At 41.9% G+C, this 21,070-nt stretch overlaps 2 protein-coding genes across 2 annotated transcripts in view; both read right to left on the bottom strand.

The window, feature by feature from the left end:
• The window catches only part of LOC105466106 (DExD-box helicase 21), a 29,985-nt gene extending 21,705 nt beyond the window's left edge, over positions 1-8,280 (bottom strand). Inside the window, exons 1-4 of the mRNA XM_011715041.3 lie at positions 8,144-8,280; positions 4,228-4,671; positions 2,046-2,121; positions 728-906 (exon numbers count right to left, since the gene is read on the bottom strand). Of these exons, the coding sequence (XP_011713343.2) occupies positions 728-906; positions 2,046-2,121; positions 4,228-4,671; positions 8,144-8,230 (786 nt within the window). The 5' untranslated portion in view covers positions 8,231-8,280. The remainder of the gene's footprint in view (positions 1-727; positions 907-2,045; positions 2,122-4,227; positions 4,672-8,143) is intronic.
• LOC105466226 (DExD-box helicase 50) overlaps positions 8,144-21,070 on the bottom strand; it is a 54,640-nt gene continuing 41,713 nt past the window's right edge. The window contains exons 15-16 of the mRNA XM_071069653.1: positions 16,234-18,052; positions 8,144-8,466 (exon numbers count right to left, since the gene is read on the bottom strand). Coding sequence (XP_070925754.1) covers positions 17,774-18,052 — 279 coding nt within the window. The 3' untranslated portion in view covers positions 8,144-8,466; positions 16,234-17,773. The remainder of the gene's footprint in view (positions 8,467-16,233; positions 18,053-21,070) is intronic.

Here is a 21,070-nt window from a genome sequence, read left to right as displayed (position 1 = left end):
AAAAAAAAAACTGCTACAGGTCCTCAAAATAGGGTAATGGTATGAAACTAACATGATTAAAGAACACCTAATACATTCATCTAAAAAATATTTAATGACTACCTACTATTGGCCAAGCACTATTCTGTGTGCTAGGGACACAGCAGTAAACAAATTAACAAAAGGGGAGCATGGACACTGGAAGGCCAGTGAGCAAGTGAGGTTAGACCAGAAAGACAACTGCAAGAACCCACAGCCAAAGTGACAACATGGGCATTCACAGTCATTTCAATGCGGTTAATGTCTATCAAATGTCAAGTTCTCTAGAAATGAGCCCAATGGACTCACCCTAATATGGGGGCTTGGCCTTTTCATCTCTGACTTGCCCTTCCTTCCATTCATGCTTTTCTATTAAAAATGCTTTCTCCATCTAGGCAAAAATGGTCAGACACTCGACCAAAGCTATGAGCCCCGGGGACATCTAATGGTTTGAAGGAAATATGATAAGCATTAATTATATAGATGATCAAAAGTGTAGGAAAGATTAAAATATTGAAATATACAGAGAATGATCTGTATATATTATTAAATATAAAAGAATTATCCTGGATTACTTTCACATAAAGATCCACAGTAAATAGAATGGGTGACTATAAGAACTCAATAAAAAATCGTAGGGTATGTACACAATGCCCAAGTGGTGTTTTTTCCCGTGCTGACTGACAGCCCTTGTATTTAAGACAGTTACCTGAGGGGGACGGCCTCTCTTCCTGTCTTGCAGTTCCCCATGAAGTTTCTCAATCAAAGGAATGGCAAAGGAGAATGTCTTCCCAGTTCCTGTCCGTGCCTGTGCAATTAAATCCTTCCCACTGTAAACATGATGGAAAGTCTTTGCTTGTATAGGAAACAGGAAGGTCACTCCTCGGCCTATGAACAAATTAACTGTGTTATCTCACACCACAATTCTTAAAATATTAGCCATACTGACATACTGAAGTATACTATTCATGCTTCTGGTCCTGCAGAATTAAGGAATTCTACCTTCTGGTCAACATCTACAAAGTTAGGGTCAAATATATATATATTTTAAGAAACAGGGTCTTGCTTTGTCACCCACTCTGGAGTACAGTGGTGTGATCATAACTCACTTGCAGCCTTGAACTCCTAGGCTCAAGTGATCCTCCTGCCTCAGCTTGATGGACAGCTGGGATTACATGTGCAAGCCATCATACCTGGCTCAAAAATATTCTGATAGCAACGAATCTGCTTGACTGAAAAATATCAGCAAACTTTAAAGCACCCAATTACAGTAAATATTTGAAGTCTCATCCATAAACGTGAAAATCTGGTGCTTTGCAATCCAACTGTGCTGCTCCTGATTTAGGAAGCACCTACTTGAGTAACTGCGACTCGTCCGTCAGCTAGTTCAGAAGCAGATTATTAAATGAATTCTGGGTTTACACCTATAAATTGGGCTCATTAACCTAGAGATGCCTCAGAAGCGAAAGAGATAAAACATTAACATGGCATCACCTAATTGCTTAATTTCACCAGCATCATTATTCATTACACTTCTGAATACATATTGTATTAAATACAATTTTTTTTGAGACAGGGTTTCATTCTGTCACCCAGGCTGGCATGCAGGGGTGTGATCACAGTTCACTGAAGCCTTGAACTCCTGGGCTCAAGCGATCTTCCTTCCTCAGCCTCTGGAGTAGTTAGGACTATAGATGTGTGTCACCATGTGCCCCGCTAATTTTTAAACTTTTTGTAGGGACAGGTTGTTACTATGTTACCCAGGCAGGTCTCAAACTCCTGGCCTCAATCAATTACAGGTGTGAGCCACCACAGAGGGCCTGAAGAAATTTTAACCACTTGTTTAAGAGGCATGAAGAACCATCACTACTATAGTACTATACTGAATACACAAGCCTACTTCATTATATGATTGCATGTGTCCGCCTACAATAAGAATATATCCTGGTTCATCTTAACAAAAACAGTGGAGTGCTTCTGTTAAAATAATACGTTCTAACATCATATGATATTTCCAAGAACATTACCTTTGAGAAGCTTAATAGTTTCTTCAGATATGGGAAAATTAGAGAAAGCGCCTTCTTTTTGTTCCACAGATATTTCCTATCAAGTAAAGGGCCACAGAAAGAAATCAATAATCACCTACACGAATTAACAGAGAACCTTTTGAGAAAGAGACAAAACAAGCTATCCTAAAGCAATTCTTCTAAACACATCAGTTTAAAAATCAACCAAAAAGACACAAAAACCTTGATAGGTAAATCGAGATCTGAAAAGGAAACATTGTCATCAATCTATAAAACCTTAACAAAAGAAAAATCTGAGGCAAATATATACTGGGTATATTATGTGTGACTAGATCTCAACTAAGATCTACTCCATAACCACAACCAACAATACAACAATATACTGTTGGAAATGTCATTAGCCCTCTTCCAAAGCAGCATCTCTCGTATACACACATCCATAGAAAATGAACAAACGTTTATGAGGTAGCAGTCACTGTGGCATTATTTGATAGTAAGATATCTATCTGAATGCTCAATAAAAGTAGTAAGTAGACTTCAAGACATTTATATGAAAGATTATGTAACCATTAAGCATACTTAATGAGAAAAATGCTTAGATAGAAACAGAGAAGTCAAGATACAAGATTGCATAGTACAATCCTAATCTGATTAAAAATAATAGATGCATATATTAAAAGTACTATAAGGAAACACCAAAAATGAACAAGATTACTTCTGCACTTGAAAAGTACAGGTATTAATATTTACTAAATGAATGGTGAAATTCCAGGAAGCATTTCTTTCTTTTTTCAAAATGTCTGCATTTTCTATTTTCTCTGGATCACATATTTTTTATAATCAGGAAAAAAATTACAAATGTTGACCATGATCTATAGAAAAAGCAAATTTATTAGAATTAGTATTTTTCAGCTGGGTGTGGTGGCTCGTGCCTGTAATCCCAGCTACTCAGGAGGCTTAGGCGGGATTATTGCTTGAGGCCACAAGTTCTAGACCAGCCTGGGCCACATAGCGAGATCCCATGTCTAAAAAAAATTTTTTTTAATACAATTAGTATTTTTCTTTCATGACTGAGTTTCTGAAAGGTAACAGAATTAGGTTCTGGACAGACATTTTATCATCCTGTTCAACTCCAGGATGATTACTTAATGGCCTAACCAAAAGGACTTATACAATCAACCTTTTCAGTAATTCCAATAATTTATTTGGTTAAACCCCTCAGAGGGAAACTAGGGCCCATTTACACAACTGTATCTCTTCTGTTGATGACTGACTGGCAAATAAGCAGACCAAGACTCTGCCTAAGCTTAAACAGTATCTGCTTATTTGTAAAGGAAGCATTGTGACACTACACTAATTTTTTTTTTTTTTTTGAGACGGAGTCTCGCTCTGTCGCCCAGCCTGGAGTGCAGTGGCGAGACTCGGCTCACTGCAAGCTCCGCCTCCCAGGTTCATGCCATTCTCCTGCCTCAGCCTCCGAGTAGCTGGGACTACAGGCACCCGCCACCCTGCATGGCTAATTTTGTGTATTTTTAGTAGAGACGGGGTTTCACTGTGGTCTGGATCTCCTGACCTCATGATCTGCCCACCGCAGCCTCCCAAAGTGCTGGGATTACAGGAGTGAGCCACAGCGCCCGGCCATTTTTTTTTTTTTTTAGGACAGAGTCTGCTGAGAACAGATTCACGCCTGTAATCCCAGCACTTTGGGAGGCTGAGGGTGGGGGGCGGTGGATTACCTGAGGTCAGGAGTTCAAGACCAGCCTGGCCAACATGGTGAAAGCACACCTCTACTAAAAATACAAAAAATTAGCCGGGCATGATGGCACACGCCCGCAATCCCAGCTACTGAGGAGGCTGAGGTAGGAGAATCACTTGAACCCAGGAGGCAGAGGTTGCAGTGAGCCAAGATCATGCCACTGCACTCCAGCCTGGGTGGCAGAGCGAGACTCCATTTAAAAAAAAAAAAAAAAAAGACAGGGCTCCGTCTTAGCTGAGCTACCGTGCCCTGTCATATGCTAATTTTTAAGATGAAGTTCCACTTAGCCTAAGGTATTCCCCAATCCATGAGGTGCTGACACATCACATTTTGTCCTGCAATTAAAGGCTACATATAGCAGTTACCTACTTATTTATCTAAAACAACAATGAAATATATCTTCTACCCAATGAAGTGAAAATTTACCTGATCTATATCACCGTTACTTTCTTCACTGGCAGCTTTACCGGGGTTACAGTCAAGTTCAGGATGAGGAAATCCATTCTTCAGTTTGGGGCTTTTATCTCCAGTTTCTCCATTCATTTCCTTTTCCTTCTTCATCTTCTTCAGCTTAGGAGCATCTATTTCTTCCTCAGAAGGCTCCTCATTTTTTGTCACTTTTTTGGTTTTAGAAGAAACCTCTTTCTTTTCAATGGGCTCCTTTTTCTTTCTCAAACATTTGGTTTTAGGAGAAATGTCATTTTGAGACGGCTCGTCTTTCTTTTTTGCCTTTTTGGATTTAGGAGAATTCATGTCAACTTCAGAAGGCTCTGCTTTCTTTTTAACTTGTTTAGCTTTGGGGGAAACAGTTTCTTCCTCTTCTGCTACCTCTTCAGTCTTATTAGATTTTGGCTTCTCTTTTTTCTCTTTCTAAAAAATTCAAAAGGAAAATACAAACACTGAATAAGGCATTTATACATTTGCAAAATTCATCAATTCTGGATTATTTCAAGATCATTTTCACCTTTGAAAAATATAGTTCTGAGGCATTTTGACATTTGTACTTTCACGTTGTGATGAGATAAAAATAAAAATAGTAAACTTTTTAAAAAACCACTTCTTAGCTATATATAGAGACAAGTATATATCAATAGTTTTACTATCTTGGAAAATGAAGAGTGTCCCTTAGTAACTATTCAACTCATGTGGGTCAAACAGTTGTAAAACAGATTTTCTTTTCTTTTTTTTTTTTTTTTTTGAGACAGAGTCTCGCTCTATCACCCAGGTTCGAGTGAAGTGGTACAATCTCAGCTCACTGAAACCTCCACTCCCGAGTTCAAGCAATTCTCATGCCTCAGCCTCCCGAGTACCTGGGACTACAGGTGTGCACCACCACACCCAGCTAATTTTTGTATGTTTAGTAGAGGCGGGGTTTTGCCATGTTGCCCAGGCTGGTCTCAAACTCCTGAGCTCAGGCAACCCACCCACCTCGGCCTCCCAAACTGCTAGGATTACATGAGCCAACACACTTGGCCTGGAAACCAGATTTTTGTAAGGGATTTGGATAAGCTCATAGGATACTCCAACAGGCTCCAAACTCAATAATATAGAAAGTCCAAATTCAATTCCAATAGAATAAGGCCATGTATCTACAGATTGATGATGTTAAGCAGGGTTTCTTTTCTTTCTTCCTGCTAAAATCCCAGGTAAAACAACAGGGATTTTTTTGTTTTTTTAAGAGACAATTACTATTTTTCACCCAGGTTGTGGTACAGAGGCATCATCATAGCTCACTGCAGCCTTTAACTCCAAAACAAGAATTCTGCACTTTGCCTATCTCACAAGAGCAAATTAATTTATATAAAGACAGTTTAGGGCCAGGTGCAGTGGTTCATGCCTGTAATCCCAGCACTCTGGGAGGCCAAGGCATGAGGATTGTTTGAGGCCAGCAGTTACAGGCAAGCATGGGCAATATAGCAAGACCCTTTCTCTATTGAAAAACTTTAAAAATTAGGCTGGGCATGGTGGCTCACGCCTGTAATCTCAGGACTTTGGGAGGCCAATGAGGGCGAATCACAAGGTCAGGAGAAGGAGACCACCCTGGCTTAATACAGTGAAATCTCGTCTCTATTAAAAATACAAAAAAAATTAGCCACGCATGGTCATGCACCTGTAGTCCCAGCTACTTGGGAGGCTGAGGCAGGAGAGTTGCTTGAACCCGGGAGGCAGGGGTTGCAGTGAGCTGAGATCGTGCCACTGCACTCCAGCCTGGGCGACACAGCAAGACTGTCTCAAAAAAAAAAAAAAAAATTAAATTAGCCAGACGTAGCGGCACACACCTATACTCCTAGCTACTTAGGAGGCTGAGGTGGGAGGATTGCTTGAGCCCTGGAATTCAAGGCTGCAGTTAGCTATAATCATGCCACTGCACTCTAGTTTGGGTGACAGTAAGACTGTCTCTACAAAAAATAAAAGGGCAGGACGCGGTGGCTCATGCCTATAATCCCAGCACTTTGGGAGGCCGAGGTGGGCGGATCACCTGAGGTTGGGAGTTTAAGACCAGCCTGACCAATGGAGAACAAGCCTGGGCAACGAAAGCAAAACTCGATCTCAAAAAAAAATAACAAATAATAAATAAAAGAGACACTTTATGAAACAAAAAGTTATAAAAACTCAGTCTATCACCCTTGTGTAAAAAAGATGTACTTAATTTAAAATAAAATAAATAAGTTACAAGAATATGGAAGGAGTGACACCTCAGAACCAAGTAAGACAGATGACTGTGGCTCCTATTTGAACTTTCTGACCCCCTACAACTTTTCATACTATTGAAAGTAATTAGACACATGTTGTAGCCTCCTTAGAAACCTATTCTGGCAGAGCCCCAGAACAATCTTGGAAATACATATTACACTGAATTCTGCCTCCTGGAAACGTCAGGCCTGGTCTCTGTTCTCAAATCATAGATTAAAAATAATCTCCTTGCCAACAAAAAACAAGCTAGTCTCCTTCCAAAATTTTATTCGTTTTCATCCCTTGGTTCCACCAAATAAGACCAAGTTTCCCATCCTGGTGGTCTCTTTTGGAATATAACAGAGTTTGGTCATGTATCTCTGGATTTGAGCATGCCAAATTGAAAGCAACTGACTGATGCGATGTAAACCAGGACCACTACTTCTTGCACCTGAGTACAAATCTGCCGCGGCTTCCTACGATTCTAAAATATTGCTATTGTAAGAGCTCCATATCAAAAGGCAGGGAAACAAACAAGTAAAGTTCATTCTAAGTAGTGTACAACCTAAGTCCAAGAACAATCTTTCTTCCCACTGACTTATCTCAGAACAGAGACTCAGTCACAAGTTAAATCACTAGGAAGCAACAGCAAAGCAAGGGACGGCTGTCAAGGTTAAGACTACTGCACACTGCTGGCCTATATAAAAAAATATGGTGTACACTCAGCACCGCAACACATGCCTTTACATTTCCATGGGAAATCTAGTCAATATAATACTAAGAAGAACTGAGTTACGTCATCTTCTCAGGGCGGCTTACCGGAAAACAAACTGTACTTCCCTTACTAGAGTTTAAAAAGTCACTAAAGACGCCGCCCACGTGCACAGATGAGGTTAAGATATCTCCAGTCTACTCTAAAGCTCCAGTCCCCACTTTTTTTTTTTGAGACGGAGTTTCGCTGTTGCCCAGGTTGACTTGCAGTGGCGCGATCTCGGCTCACCACAACCTCCGCTTCCCGGGTTCACGCAATTCTCCGGCCTCAGCCTCCCGCGTAGCTGGGACTACTGGCGTGAGCCACCATGCCCGGCTAATTTTTGTATTTTTAGTCGAGACGGGGTTTCACTATGTTGGCCAGCCTGGTCTCGAACTCCTGACCTCATGATCCGCCCGCCTCGGCCTCCCAAAGTGTTGGAATTACAGGCATGAGCCACCGCACCCTGCCTCCAGTCCCCACTTTGACTTGACTTGTAATTCCCTTCGCGCACGCTCAAGCCGGGACTTATGTCTCAGCCAGCAACGTGGAGCCTGACTGAATGTCCAACTCTGCGCACTGTGTGAGGCGCGCCCAGTCGCCGGGGACCACGTGGGACACCCGGCCTTCTCCCGAGCTCCAATAGGGCCTCTCTACCAGAGTTCCTGGAACAATGTGGATGCCTCTAATCTCAGAGGAAGAGGTCAGCGCGCGGCGGCCCCGGCTTGGTCGGGCAGACGCATCCACTGCCTGGGAGCGCACCACTCCTGGACGACCGCCCGTCAAGACCCACGCCGGGTCTCTGGACGCGCTGTTACCCGCCGCGCGCTCTCACGATCCCAGCCCGGGCACCTCTCCCGCACCCCGGGGTTCCGCTCCACTCAGCGTCCCTCCTGGCCCCAGGTCCCTCCGTTTCACCTTCTCGGTTTGTTTTCGCAGTGTCTCCCCTTTTTTCATTGCGGTGTCTGATTCCAAACCAGCGTCACTACGGAGTTTTCCCGGCATCTTCAGCGCAGGCTGCCCAGGTCAACCAGTCTTCTCAACCGCGTGGAGAGGAAGAGGTAGTTCCCCCCTCTCTGTCCACCCGGCTCTCGTCACTTCCCGTAGCAAGGCACTTCCGGGGAAAGCAGGAAGCACAGGAAAGACTGCTCTCCGCGAGGTAAATTCAAAGCAACGGCCTGTGACTGTGGCTAAATTTAGTGCATTGACTGACCACTGGCGGCCTTTGGTCTAGAAGGCACCTATGGAACGGTAAAACCGCAAGGAATTACAAAGGTTAGCTTTGTATTCTCCAACACTGGCCAGATTTTCCCTAGCCCCAGCCTGAAAAATGAAGGCTTCTAGTTGCTTTTGAGTGGAGCATCTTCAGTGCTTTATGTTATATTGTTCGAGTTTGCACGTACAGACTCGCGGATGTGTATTCTTTTTTTTTTTTTTTTTTTTTTTTTTTTTGAGACGGAGTCTCGCTCTGTCGCCCAGGCTGGAGTGCAGTGGCGCGATCTCGGCTCACTGCAAGCTCCGCCTCCCGGGTTCACGCCATTCTCCTGCCTCAGCCTCCCGAGTAGCTGGGACTACAGGCGCCCACAACCGCGCCCGGCTAATTTTTTTTGTATTTTTAGTAGAGACGGGGTTTCACCGTGGTCTCGATCTCCTGACCTTGTGATTCGCCCGCCTCGGCCTCCCAAAGTGCTGGGATTAAAGGCGTGAGCCACCGCGCCCGGCGCGGATGTGTATTCTTAATCATCTCTTGGAAACGTCTACTCTGAAAGTGTCGGCCAGACTCAGGAGCCTGAAGGAAAAAAAAATTCAGTCGGTTCTAGTCGGTCATTCATGCGTGCACTCAAACATTTTATGAGCGTTCACTGTGTCAGGTAGGACAAACTGGGCTAGGATTCACTAGCAGACACAAAAGCCTTATCCTCAAGCTTTATAGACTAGCGGGAGAGAGAGAAGTCTTGTGGTTTGAGACAAGAGTCTCCTTCTCTGTCACCCAGGCTAGAGAGTGCCATGGCGCGACCTGGGCTCACTGCAACCTCTGCCTCCCAGGCGCAAGCGAATCTCCTGCCTCAGCCTCCAAAGAAGCCAGGACTTCAAGACCAGCCTGGGCGACATAGCAAAACCCCTATGTCTTTATATATACATATATAAATATATAATATTATATATATAATATATATGAAAAAATAAATTTCAAAAATGGGTTAGAATCATAGAATACCTGACATTGACAATCAGCCTTTTTTTTTTTTTGAGACGGAGTCTAGCTCTGTTGCTCAAGCCGGAGTGAAGTGGTGCGATCTCAGCTCATTGCAACCTCCACGATTCTCATTCTTCAGCCTCCCTAGTAGCTGGGATTACAGGCCTTCGCCACCACACCCAGCTAATTTTTCTATTTTTAGTAGAGATGGGGTTTCACCATCTTTGCCAGGCTGGTCTCGAACTCCTGACTTCAGGTGATCCACCCGCCCGCCTCAGCCTTCCAAAGTGCTGGAATTATAGGCATGAGCCACAGCGCCCAGTCTTTATTTCATTTTTTTGAGATAGGTTCTCCTTCTGTTGCCCAGGCTTGAGTGGAGTGCAATGGTGTGATCACAGCTCATTGCAGCCTCAACCTCCCAGACTCAAACGATCCTCCCACCTCAGCCTCCCGAGTAGCTGGGACTACAGGCATGTGCCACCATGCCTGGCTAATTTTTTAATTTTTTTTTTTTTGTAGAGATGGAGTTTTGCCATGTTGCCCAGGCTGGTTTTGAACTCCAGAGCTCAAGTGATCTTCCCACCTCTGCCTCCCAAAGTACTGGGATTACAGGCAGGAGCCACCATACCCAGTCTGCTCTGTTATTTTTGGACACATTACCTAATCTGAACCCAAGTTTCCCTTGTATGAAATGAGGATAACAAAACCTACTTCATCTATTGAGAAAATTAAGTAAGATAATGGCAGAAAATGGTCTGGCAGTGCCGGGTACATAGAGCACAATCAATGAGAACTGTTAAAACTTAGTATCACAAGGGTTTAAAAACACAATTTAAAATATTACATTTTATGATAAAGGAAAATGCTGGAAAAGTATTTCTGATTACTGCACATTTTTTAATCAGAGTTTCAAGGAAAAATTTTGTTTCATCTAAACTATTATTTGATGTTTCATGGTCTCGTTTATTTATTTATTTATTTATTTTGAGACAAGTCTGTCTGTCGCCCAGGCTGGAGTGCAGTGGCGCAATCTCAGCTCACCGCAACCTCCGCTTCCCAGGTTCAAGCAATTCTCCTGCCTCAGCCTCTCGAGTAGCTAGGATTACAGGTGACTGCCACCACGCCCGGCTAATTTTTGTATTTTTAGTAGAGAAAAGGTTTCACCATGTTGGCCAGGCTGGTTTCGAACTCCTGACCTCAGGTGATCCACCCGCCTTGGCCTCCCAAAGTGCTGGGATTACAGATGTGCGCCACCGCGCCCAGCCATGGTCTCAAATTTTTTTAACATTTTGTGAAAATGTGCAACAATGCTTTAACTTATATTCTGATATCCCTGAGCCAAGAGCCTTGATTTATTCATCTTTGTGTCCTCAAAATTTCAGACAGTGCCTGGTACATAGTAATCTGTAATTAAGTGTTTACTGAATGTTAACATAGCAGTGGTGGAGGGGAACCCCTTGAAATAAATTTTAGCTATATGCCCAGGTGCAAAAGTACTTGAGTAATCCTGGTGTTAGATGTAGAAGAAAGAAGAGCAAGCATGAATGCAGTCAACTAATTGGCCAACAAAATGCTTAACATCTCTGGTTTCACCATTGTATCATGTAGTTTAGATACTAAGTGGAGGCCCAGTCCCTGCCTCAAAGAACCTGCAGTCTGGTTGACAAACCACAACACTACATGATCCTGCTATATACATGATACTACTGCATACAATACAGGGACATGTTTATCATCAAGAGATATTCAACAAGAGAGTAAGCCCCAGAATGGTACTAAATGGAAAACTTTTCAAAGCTTATAAACTAAGTTCCTTTGTAACCTGCATATAGGGGCAAACCCAAATTTCCACCAGGAAACATGCAAAAGGCCCACTGGACAAAAGGTGGCCAATTATCTTGTCATCAGTATAAAATTCAGTAACAAGAGGAAGAATAGCTTATGTAAATTTGATAGGAGCTGGATATGGTGGTGCACACCTGTAGTCCCAGCTACTTGGGAGGCTGAAGCAGAATTGCTTGAACCTGGGAGGCGGAGGTTGCAGTGAACCAAGATTGCACCATTGCACTCCAGCCTGGGTGACAGAGCAAGACCCTATCTCAAAAAAAAAAAAAAAAAATAGAGAAAAACTTTGATAGGAAATGTTGAATATCCTTGAATGCTTAAATATCAATATTTTGCCAGGCCCATTTCCTCTGATCTGGATGATGTAATGTTTTCACAAAATTAGAGGGAGAATTTCTATTTTTAAGAGCATGTATATGCATACACAACGAATTCAAAAGTCTACAAAATAAAATGTTAGCAGTCATTATTTCTGAGTAATGTGACTGTGGGTGGTTTTTATATTCTTCCATTTGCTTCTCTATTTTTTCACATTCCCAACAATGGACATGTATCTTTTTTTTTTTTTTTTTGAGATGAAGTCTCACTCTGTCGTCCAGGCTGGAGTACAGTTGCGTGATCTTGGCTCAGTACAACCTCCGCCTGCTGAGTTCAAGCAATTCTCTTGCCTCAGCCTCCCAAATTGCTGAGATTACAGGCGCTCACCACCACGCCCAGCTATTTTTTGTATTTTCAGTAGAGATGGAGTTTGACCATGTTGGCCAGGCTAGTCTCAAACTCCCGACCTTCAGTGATCCACTCGTCTCGGCCTCCCAAAGTGTTGGGATTACAGGCGTGAGTCACTGCGCTCTGCCTGACATGTATATAAGGAAAAAAAAAAAAAAGGAATATGGTTTTTAAAAACTACTGTTAAGCACTATCCCCAAAATATAGGAAACAAAAACAATGTGAGAGAAGACTCTCAAGATTTAAACCTAAGTGAATTCATAATTCTAAAGCTGGAGATAATAAAACAGATGTTATTTCATTTATAAATTCAAAAACTGAAGATCAGGGTAACTGATTCTAGTTCAAATAGCTGTTAAATGACTAGAGCACAGAGTACCAAACAGGAGGCCAAAAGCCAAAAAATGGAGCCATGAAGGTACTGGCTTCTAAAAGGAAGAAGAGTAATACCAGTGGCCAAGTGCAGCCCAAAGCTGCGAATCTGATGAGAAATTTGCCCTGCCCCATCCTACTTTCAAAACATATGGAAAGCTATTATTTAATTTTGTTAGGACCCTTGCTAATAGGGGCAGCTGACCTTTAGCAGCTAGACTCTCTTAAACCCACCCACCCTGTTGGCATTTACCTACATACTTATCTTTTTCACTCTTCCCTGAAACCCTCCAATGGCTATCCAAAACAAGACCTACAAAGCCCTCCAAGATATAATACATCTTGCCTTGTTCTCACAATTGCCTTCCTCATAGTCACAATCCCAGCAACAAGAGCTACTCATAGTTCCCCATACTTAAGACCATGTTGTTTCATCAGCTTTTCTGTGACTTTGCCTGGATGCCCATTCCCAGTTTCCTGTTTCTTTTACCTACTTAATGCTCAGTCATCATGTCTAAAAAGCTTTCCCTGAACTCCCACTCCCATTCCAGGGCCAGGTGCCCTTGCTCAGTATTCACAAATCATTGTACTTAGTCATTCCCACGGACATAGGTTTATGTCCACTTATTTCACTAGATTCTGAGCTCCAGGGTACAGAGACTGGGCACTGCTTATTAACCCAAAACATATTGCCCGCGACATTGTAGGCACACAACATATTCTGACTGAATATACTAGTACTCATGCAACTTAATATGAATGGAGCCCATTTCATCTTGGTTATACAACAACTCAGTTGCTCAAATGCAAAGCAGACTGACATTTTCCCCCCAGTTGTGTGTCTGTAACACTAGTCCCCCAAATCAAAACTTCCACTTTCCACAAGCCAGCACTGAAAGTCCTTCCCTGCCTCCTTGGCTTAACTGAAATCTGGCTCTTTCTGAAAACCCACCCTCTGCAGGTTTCACACACAGATGTTGCCCATTCCCTGAAATTCCACATATCCCAGTTGATGTCAGCGTCCTCTTTTCCTCAAATCCATTTTCAAACCATTACTCCACTTTCATGTAAAAGCTCTTGTCCCTTTAAAAGATAAGGCATAATGTCACCCTATACCCCTCCTCATTCAGGTAATTTCCCAACCCCCACCATTCACTGATATTTTCGAATCGGGTTAGTCTTCCTCACTGCAGTCCTGGCTTGTTTTCATCGTAGGAGACCTCACTGTCCTTAAGTACCACCCATGTACCCACTGCTTTGACCACCGCAACTGAAGTGACTTTTGCCCCAACAGACAAAGGTCATACTCTGCACTTGCTTCTCCCCAGTTGCTCCATTCTTGAAATCTCAAGTTCAGACAGCCCTCACGGACCTTCAGTCCCTTGCCTCCTCTACATTCTCTGTTATCAACCCCATTTCCACTTCAATCCCTAGGCAGTCTAGACTCCATGGACCATTACTCCTATCACTTTTGCCAGAGTCTTTGGCATCTTTACCTCGTCATCCTTTCACTCACAAAGTGAAACTCCAATCCTGGATCAGTCAAACTATCCCTCATCTTCATTCCTACAATATAATGCTGTTTAATACAGGAAATCACTCAGTTGCTCCACCTGTAGTTGTTACCTTAACATCTGCAAGATAATCATACTTGCTCCCCGACAAAATGTTATGCTATCTAAGGCTAAAATCTCTAGCCAGGAACAGTAGCATGCACTATAATCCTAGCTACTCAAGAGGTTGAGACAAGAGGATTACTTGCGTCCAGTTCAAGACCAGCCTGGGCAACACAGCCAATTGGAAAAAAAAAAAAAAAAAAAGCCTAGGCACAGTGGCTCACATGGCTCACACCTGCAACTGAGCATTTTGGGAGGCCGAGATAGAAGGATTGCTTGAGCCTTGGAGTTTCAGACCAGCCGGGGCAACATAATGGGACTCGATCCCTACCAAAAAAAAAAAAAAACACACACACACAAAAACTAGCTGGGTATGGTAGCACACACCTATAGTCCCAGCTACTCAGGAGGCTGAAGTAAGAGGATCACTTGGGCCTGGGAGATCGAGGCTGCAGTGAGCCATGACTGTACCACTGCACAACAGCGTGGGCAAGTGCAAGACTCTATATTTTTTCTTTTTTTTTTTTTTGAGACAGAGTCTCACTCTGTCACCCAGGCTGTGAGTGTAGTGGCGTAATCCCCACTCACTGCAACCTCTGCCTCCCAGGTTCAAGCGATTCTCCTGCCTCAGGCTCCCGAATAGCTGGGATTACACCTACCACCACACCCGGCTCATTTTTGTATTTTTAGTAGAGACAAGGTTTCCCTGTGTTAGCCAGGCTGGTCTTGAACTCCTGACGTCAGGTGATCTGCCCGCCTTGGCCTCCCAAACTGCTGGGATTACAGGCATGAGCCACCGCACCCGGCCTAATAAACTTTTAAAAAATAATGAATAACTAAAGCTAAAGTCTCTAGTTGTGTGCTTGATCCCATAAATTCCTTCTCCTGAAACTTCATGTTGCCCTCTCTCCTTTAGGGCTTCTTCCTACCACATTTCAACATGCTCAAATACCCCACCTCCCACACATACACATAAAATCCTTGCCAGAATTTCATGTCCTTCTATCTCCAGCTTTTGCTTATTCTTCTCTATTGACAATCAAATTTCAGAATGAGATCTTCATGTTTGTTCTCACCACTTCATCTCCCATTTCCTACTGAACCCACTGCTAAATAGCTTCTATTCTCAATACTCTTATTACTATGGTTGCTCCCTATAAAGTTTCTTTTGCCAAATCCAATGGCCATTTCTAGCTCGTCCTGTTTCCTCTAAAAGCCACACACTCCTGGGCTTTCTGTCCTCCTCATCTCTTCTCAATGGAGTCCTCTTTCTTCTACTATGAATTAAGTACACTGGTAGTCCTCTGGCTTCCCTCCTCAGTCCTCTGCTCTTACCATACTTGGATAATCTCATCTACTAGCTTAACTATCATTATTTTTTGGTCTATCATTCCCAAAATTGTATCTCTAGAACAAATCTCTCTCCTGAGGTTCAGAATTACAAATCCAATTGTCTACTGTTTATTTCCTTTTACATATTTCATGGGTTAATATTAAAATATATCTAATCCTGAACTAATCATATTCCCAACCCCTCTTCATATAACTTTTCTTGCTCTTCCTCCTAGTACCCTATCTCAGGGAAAAAATCTAGGTTTTTTGCTGGACTTGGTGGCATGCACCTATAGTTCCAGCTACTAGAGTAGCTGAGGTGGGAGGATCACTTGAACCTAGGAGGTTGAGGTTGCTGCGAGCCTAGATTGAGCCACTGCACTCTAGCTGGGGCAACAGTGTGAGACCTCATCTAAAAAACAAAAACAAAATCCAGGTTTTATTCTATTTCCCTCTCATCTTTTAATCCACTATCTGAGTCCTAACAATTCTGCCTCCTAACTCTGAAACCAGCTGGGCGCAGTGGCTCACGCCTGTGATTGCAGCACTTTGGGAGGCCGAGGCGGGCGGATCATGAGGTCAGGAGATCGACAACATCCTGGCTAGAGACGGTGAAACCCCATCTCTACTAAAAATACAAAAAATCAGCTGGGCATGGTGGCACGTGCCTGTAGTCCCACCTATTCAGGAGGCTGAGGCAGAAGAATCACTTGAACCTGGGAGACGGAGGTTACAGTGAGCCAAGATCGCGCCACTGCACTCCAGCCTGGGCGACACAGCAAGACTCCATATTAAAAAAAAAAAAAAAAACCTCTGAAACCTATCCATGTTTTTCAATGTCCACTGTCACTATTTAGTACAGTGGTTAAGAGTGCTGGTTCAGAAGCTAGACATTTTTCTGGGTTCAAATCCTCATTTACCTCACATCCAGCTGCATGATTCTGGACAAGTAACAACCTCTCAAGTGCCTCAGTTCTCATCCCTCAAAATACGTTACTTAGCATTAGTTCAGATTGCCAGCTAGATCTCTACCATAGATTACTGCTATGGCATCTTAAGAGGTCTCCAGGCCTCCAGTCTGCCTTTTCTCCAATTCAGTCTCTTCAGTGTGGCCAGCATTCTTTCTAAAATATAAATCAAATCATGTTACTCCTTACTTTAAGCCCTTAAATGATTACCCATTGTCTTCAAGAAAAGCTTTAAACTCCTTAACAACGTACATAAGGTCTTTAAAATCTGTCCCTGTTAAATACTAAACCGGTCTCTGATTCCTGTTCTCTGTCATAGGGAAACCTCAGACTTACCATGCTATTCTTTGCCTCTGGGTTCCACATATGCTGTTCTCTCTGCCTGCAAGCCCTCTCCCTTCTAAACTCCTCTTCCCACCAGTACATACATGTGGTTAAATGGATACTTCTTTATTTCTCTGTTGGGTATCACTTTTAAAAGGCCTTCCTGACTCCTAAAACTGGTCAGGTGCACCCCAAGTAGGTCCTTAGCATCCCATACCTACCACTGTCTTAGCTTTCATTTGTTAAGTCTGTAATAATTGACTCTAAGTTTCTTAAGGATAGTGATTATGCCTTATTCACAACTATACTCCCCAGTGGTTAGCATAGTGATGGAAACATAGTAGAAATTCAATAAATATCTGTGGAATAAATTAATGAGTATGCACTGTTTGCACACCCTTTTAATTAACTGTATCTAGACTAAAATGATACACCTAACTAACCATGTCACCAGTTTACACAGTCCTTTAATGTAGAAGGGAATTTCTTATTTTTATCACATAACCTATGGAAGGAATGATATGAATACAAATACATCACATTTTGTAAAATGCAGGTAATCTTACGTTAAGATTAGCTTGACTACCAAGTTTTGTTTGTTTTGAGACAGAGTCTCACTCTATTGCCCAGGCTGGAGTGCAGTGACATGATCTCGGCTCACTGCAACCTCCGCCTCCTAGGTTCAAGCGATTCTCCTGCCTCAGCCTCCCAAGTAGCTGGGATTACAGGCATGCGCCACCATGTCCAGCTAAATTTTGTATTTTTAACAGAGTTGAGGTTTCACCATGTTGGTCAGGCTGGTCTCAAACTCCTGACCTCAAGTGATCCGCCCACCACAGCCTCCCAAAGCGCTGGGATTATAGCCATGAGTCACCACACTTGGCCTGACTGCCAAGTTTGTAAAGATATTTTTAAGATTACATTGAGAAAATTCTTAACACGTAAGTGAAAAGAGACAATAAAAGGTGGTTTTTTTATTCAAAGGTATAACTGGATAAGTAGATTTGTTTACAACCATTCTTGTGAAATACTTTTTAAAAAAATACGACCAACTTCTTTGCAAATAGCAGACACATACCTCAACTATGATGACCTAATTTTTGGTGGATAATGTACATGATTAGGCAGAAATAGGCAAGCTCACACTGGTAGATTAACTATCAAATACTCAGTCAAAACTCCGTTTGTGGCCCCCACTTCTTGATCGATTCCTATTCCCACTTCGTCTTCTACCATCTTGTCGACTTCCTGAGCGACTCCCTTGTCGACTCTGTCTACCTGACCGGCCACCAGATCGACCACCTGACCGGCCTGACCGGCCCGATCGACCACTTGACCAGCCACTCCTCTGTCTGGAATTAGAAGATGTGTTTCCATCATAATATTCTTCAATTTCAGGTAATTTGGCTGGCACTGAGAGTATCCAGTCGGAATCATGCCACTCTGCCTGTTAGGGGAATTTACAGGATTAATATAAATGCAAAATAGAAACCATAAGTAAACATGTAAGTATAGAAGACACCTTTTTCATATCTATTAGCTAAAGGCCATCTATTCTGTTAAAGTATCTGGAACAAAAATGAAAACCAGAAAATAAGCAAAAATATTTTCTATTTTCGAGATCATAAATTCATACTCAGTTCATAAATTCTAAAATTAAACTATGTATTACTAATTATACTAATTACATTCTATAAATATGCATTCTAAATAAATACACATTCAAAATTCTAACATTCTAAATAAATATACTTCTAATAAATAAATCCTAACATTCTAAATATACATTCTAAAATTATACTACATATTACGAATTAAATATACTAATTAAATAAATGTATAAAAGTATACATTATACTCAGTTTATACATTCTAAAACAGCACTATTTGGTATCTCAGCACATTTATCTAATAAATTCTAACATTCTAAATAAATATATTCTAATAAATAAATATACATTCAAAATTATACTATGTATGAATAAATATACTGATTAAATAAATGTATAAAAGTATACATTATACTCAGTTTATACATTCTTTTTGAGACGGAGTCTTGCTCTGTCGCCCAGGCTGAAGTGCAGTGGCCAGATCTCAGCTCACTGCAAGCTCCGCCTCCCGGCTTAACGCCATTCTCCTGCCTCAGCCTCCCGAGTAGCTGGGACTACAGGCGCCCGCCACCTTGCCCGGCTAGTTTTTTTTTTGTTTTGTATTTTTTAGTAGAGACGGGGTTTCAGCGGGTTAGCCAGGATGGTCTCGATCTCCTGACCTTGTGATCCGCCCGTCTCGGCCTCCCGAAGTGCTGGGATTACAGGCTTGAGCCACCGTGCCCGGCTTCAGTTTATACATTCTAAAACAGCACTATTTGGTATCTCAGCACAGTGCAGATAGGCCATTAATAAGTAGTGCATTGTTTTCAGCAGGTACACTGACAAGCAAAAAGTAAAAGAGCCCATGATGGAGATTAAATACAAGTCAACACCAGCCAAGGACTAAAAAATGTAGCCACCGGAAACACTTTGATATTGGAGTAAACAAGTGAAGATATACAAATCGGTAACCTATAAGAACATCACTATTTTATATCTTGCTACACTAACTGTTCCTTATTGTGATCATGAGTTGGCAAGGAAAGTTATTATTGGTTGGGCACAGTGGCTCATGTCTGTAATTCCAGCACTCTGGGAGGCCGAGGTGGGCAGATCACTTGAGGTCAGGAGTTCGAGACCAGCCTGGCCAACGTGGTGCAACCTCAACTCTACTAGAAATACAAAAATTAGTCAGGTGTGGTAGTAAATGCCTGTAATCCCAGTTACTCAGGAGGCTGAGGCAGGAGAATTGCTTGAACCTGGGAGGCAGAGGTTTCAGTGAGCCTAGATCGTGCCACTACACTCCAGCCTGGGCAACAGAGAGAGACTCTGTCTCAAAAAAAGTTGTTATTAAGACACACTGTTGCTAAGGCTATCTTTCTTTCCAATACTGGTACTTTTTGGGAAAAGACAAACGAACATACCACTGGTGGGTTTGGCAATATATAACCAAAATTTTAAAAAAAAGGCACTAACCTTTTGGCCAAGCAATCACATTTAAAAAAGAGATAAACATGGCAATGCATAAAGAATTCGCTATACTAATGTTTAGGGCAGTCCTAATAATAGTAAATTTTAGAAAAAATATAAATTTCAGAAAATAGGACACTGGTTAAGAAAACCAGCCACCCAAATGCCAAAATGTCAGGGAGTAATTAAAAATAAGTAACTGTGGCTGGGTGCAATGGCTCACACCTGTGAACCCAGTACTTTGGGAGGCTGAGGTGGGAGGATCACTTGAGACCAAGAGTTTGAGACCAGCCTGGGCAACATAGCAAGACCCCATCTCTATTTAAAAATATAAAAAGGCCAGGCGCAGTGGCTCAAGCCTGTAATCCCAGCACTTTGGGAGGCCAAGGCGGGCAGATCATGAAGTCAAGAGATCAAGACCATCCTGGCTAACATGGTGAAACCCCATCTCTATTAAAAATACAAAAATTTCATCCTGGCTAACACAGTGAAACCACGTCTCTACTAAAAATACAAAAAATTAGCCGAGCGTGGTGGCGGGCGCCTGTAGTCCCAGCTACTCAGGAGGCTGAGGGATGAGAATTGCTTGAACTCGGGAGGCGGAGGTTGCAGTGAGCTGAGATTGCACCACTGCACTCCAGCCTGGCAATAGAGCAAGACTCTGTCTCAAAAAAAAAAAAAAAAAAAAATTAAAATATAAAAAGAAAAGAAAAGAAGGAACTGTGTTATTGACACAAAAATGTGCCTTTAATATATTCTGAATTTTTAAAAAGACTTCAAAAACAGAATACTCATTTTTGTTTCAAAGTAGGTATATAAGTATGTACTGAAATATAATAGACAAATTCTTCATTATGGGAATCCAGTAGACAACTTCTTTCTTCAACAGATAAAATACAGGGATACTTTTTTAAAAGAGAGAGGGAGCAGAAAGAACCTATATATTAAAAGAGACTTAAGAAACATCAAATTACCATGTATGAGCTTTATGGACCCTATATTTAAAAAATTTAGGAAACAAATGGAAAAATTTAAACAAAATTGGACGATAATAAGGAATTATTATTTTGGGGGAGTTTAATTATGGTATTATGATAATGTATTTTTTAAAGTCGTTAATATTTAGAAATATGCAAATGTTTATGGTTGAAATGACAGAATACCTAGAATTTATTTCAAAAGAGTGCAGAAAAGTGGGTAAGTAGATGAACACAGAAATGAAACAATACTGGCTATGAACTGATCATTGTTGAAGCTGAGTGTTGGGTATATGGAAATTCATTATACAAGTCCCTCATCTAAAAAATATGTTTGAAATGATTTATAATAAAAAATTTTTTGCTGGGTATGGTGGCTCACACCAACATTCCCAACACTTTGGGAGGTCAAGGTGGGAGGATCACTTG

This window comes from Macaca nemestrina, chromosome 9, assembly GCF_043159975.1.
Source record: "Macaca nemestrina isolate mMacNem1 chromosome 9, mMacNem.hap1, whole genome shotgun sequence".
NCBI classification, from domain to species: Eukaryota; Metazoa; Chordata; class Mammalia; order Primates; family Cercopithecidae; genus Macaca; species Macaca nemestrina.
The sequence above is the reverse complement of the archived record's forward strand: the minus strand, read 5'-3'. Positions and strand labels throughout refer to the sequence as shown.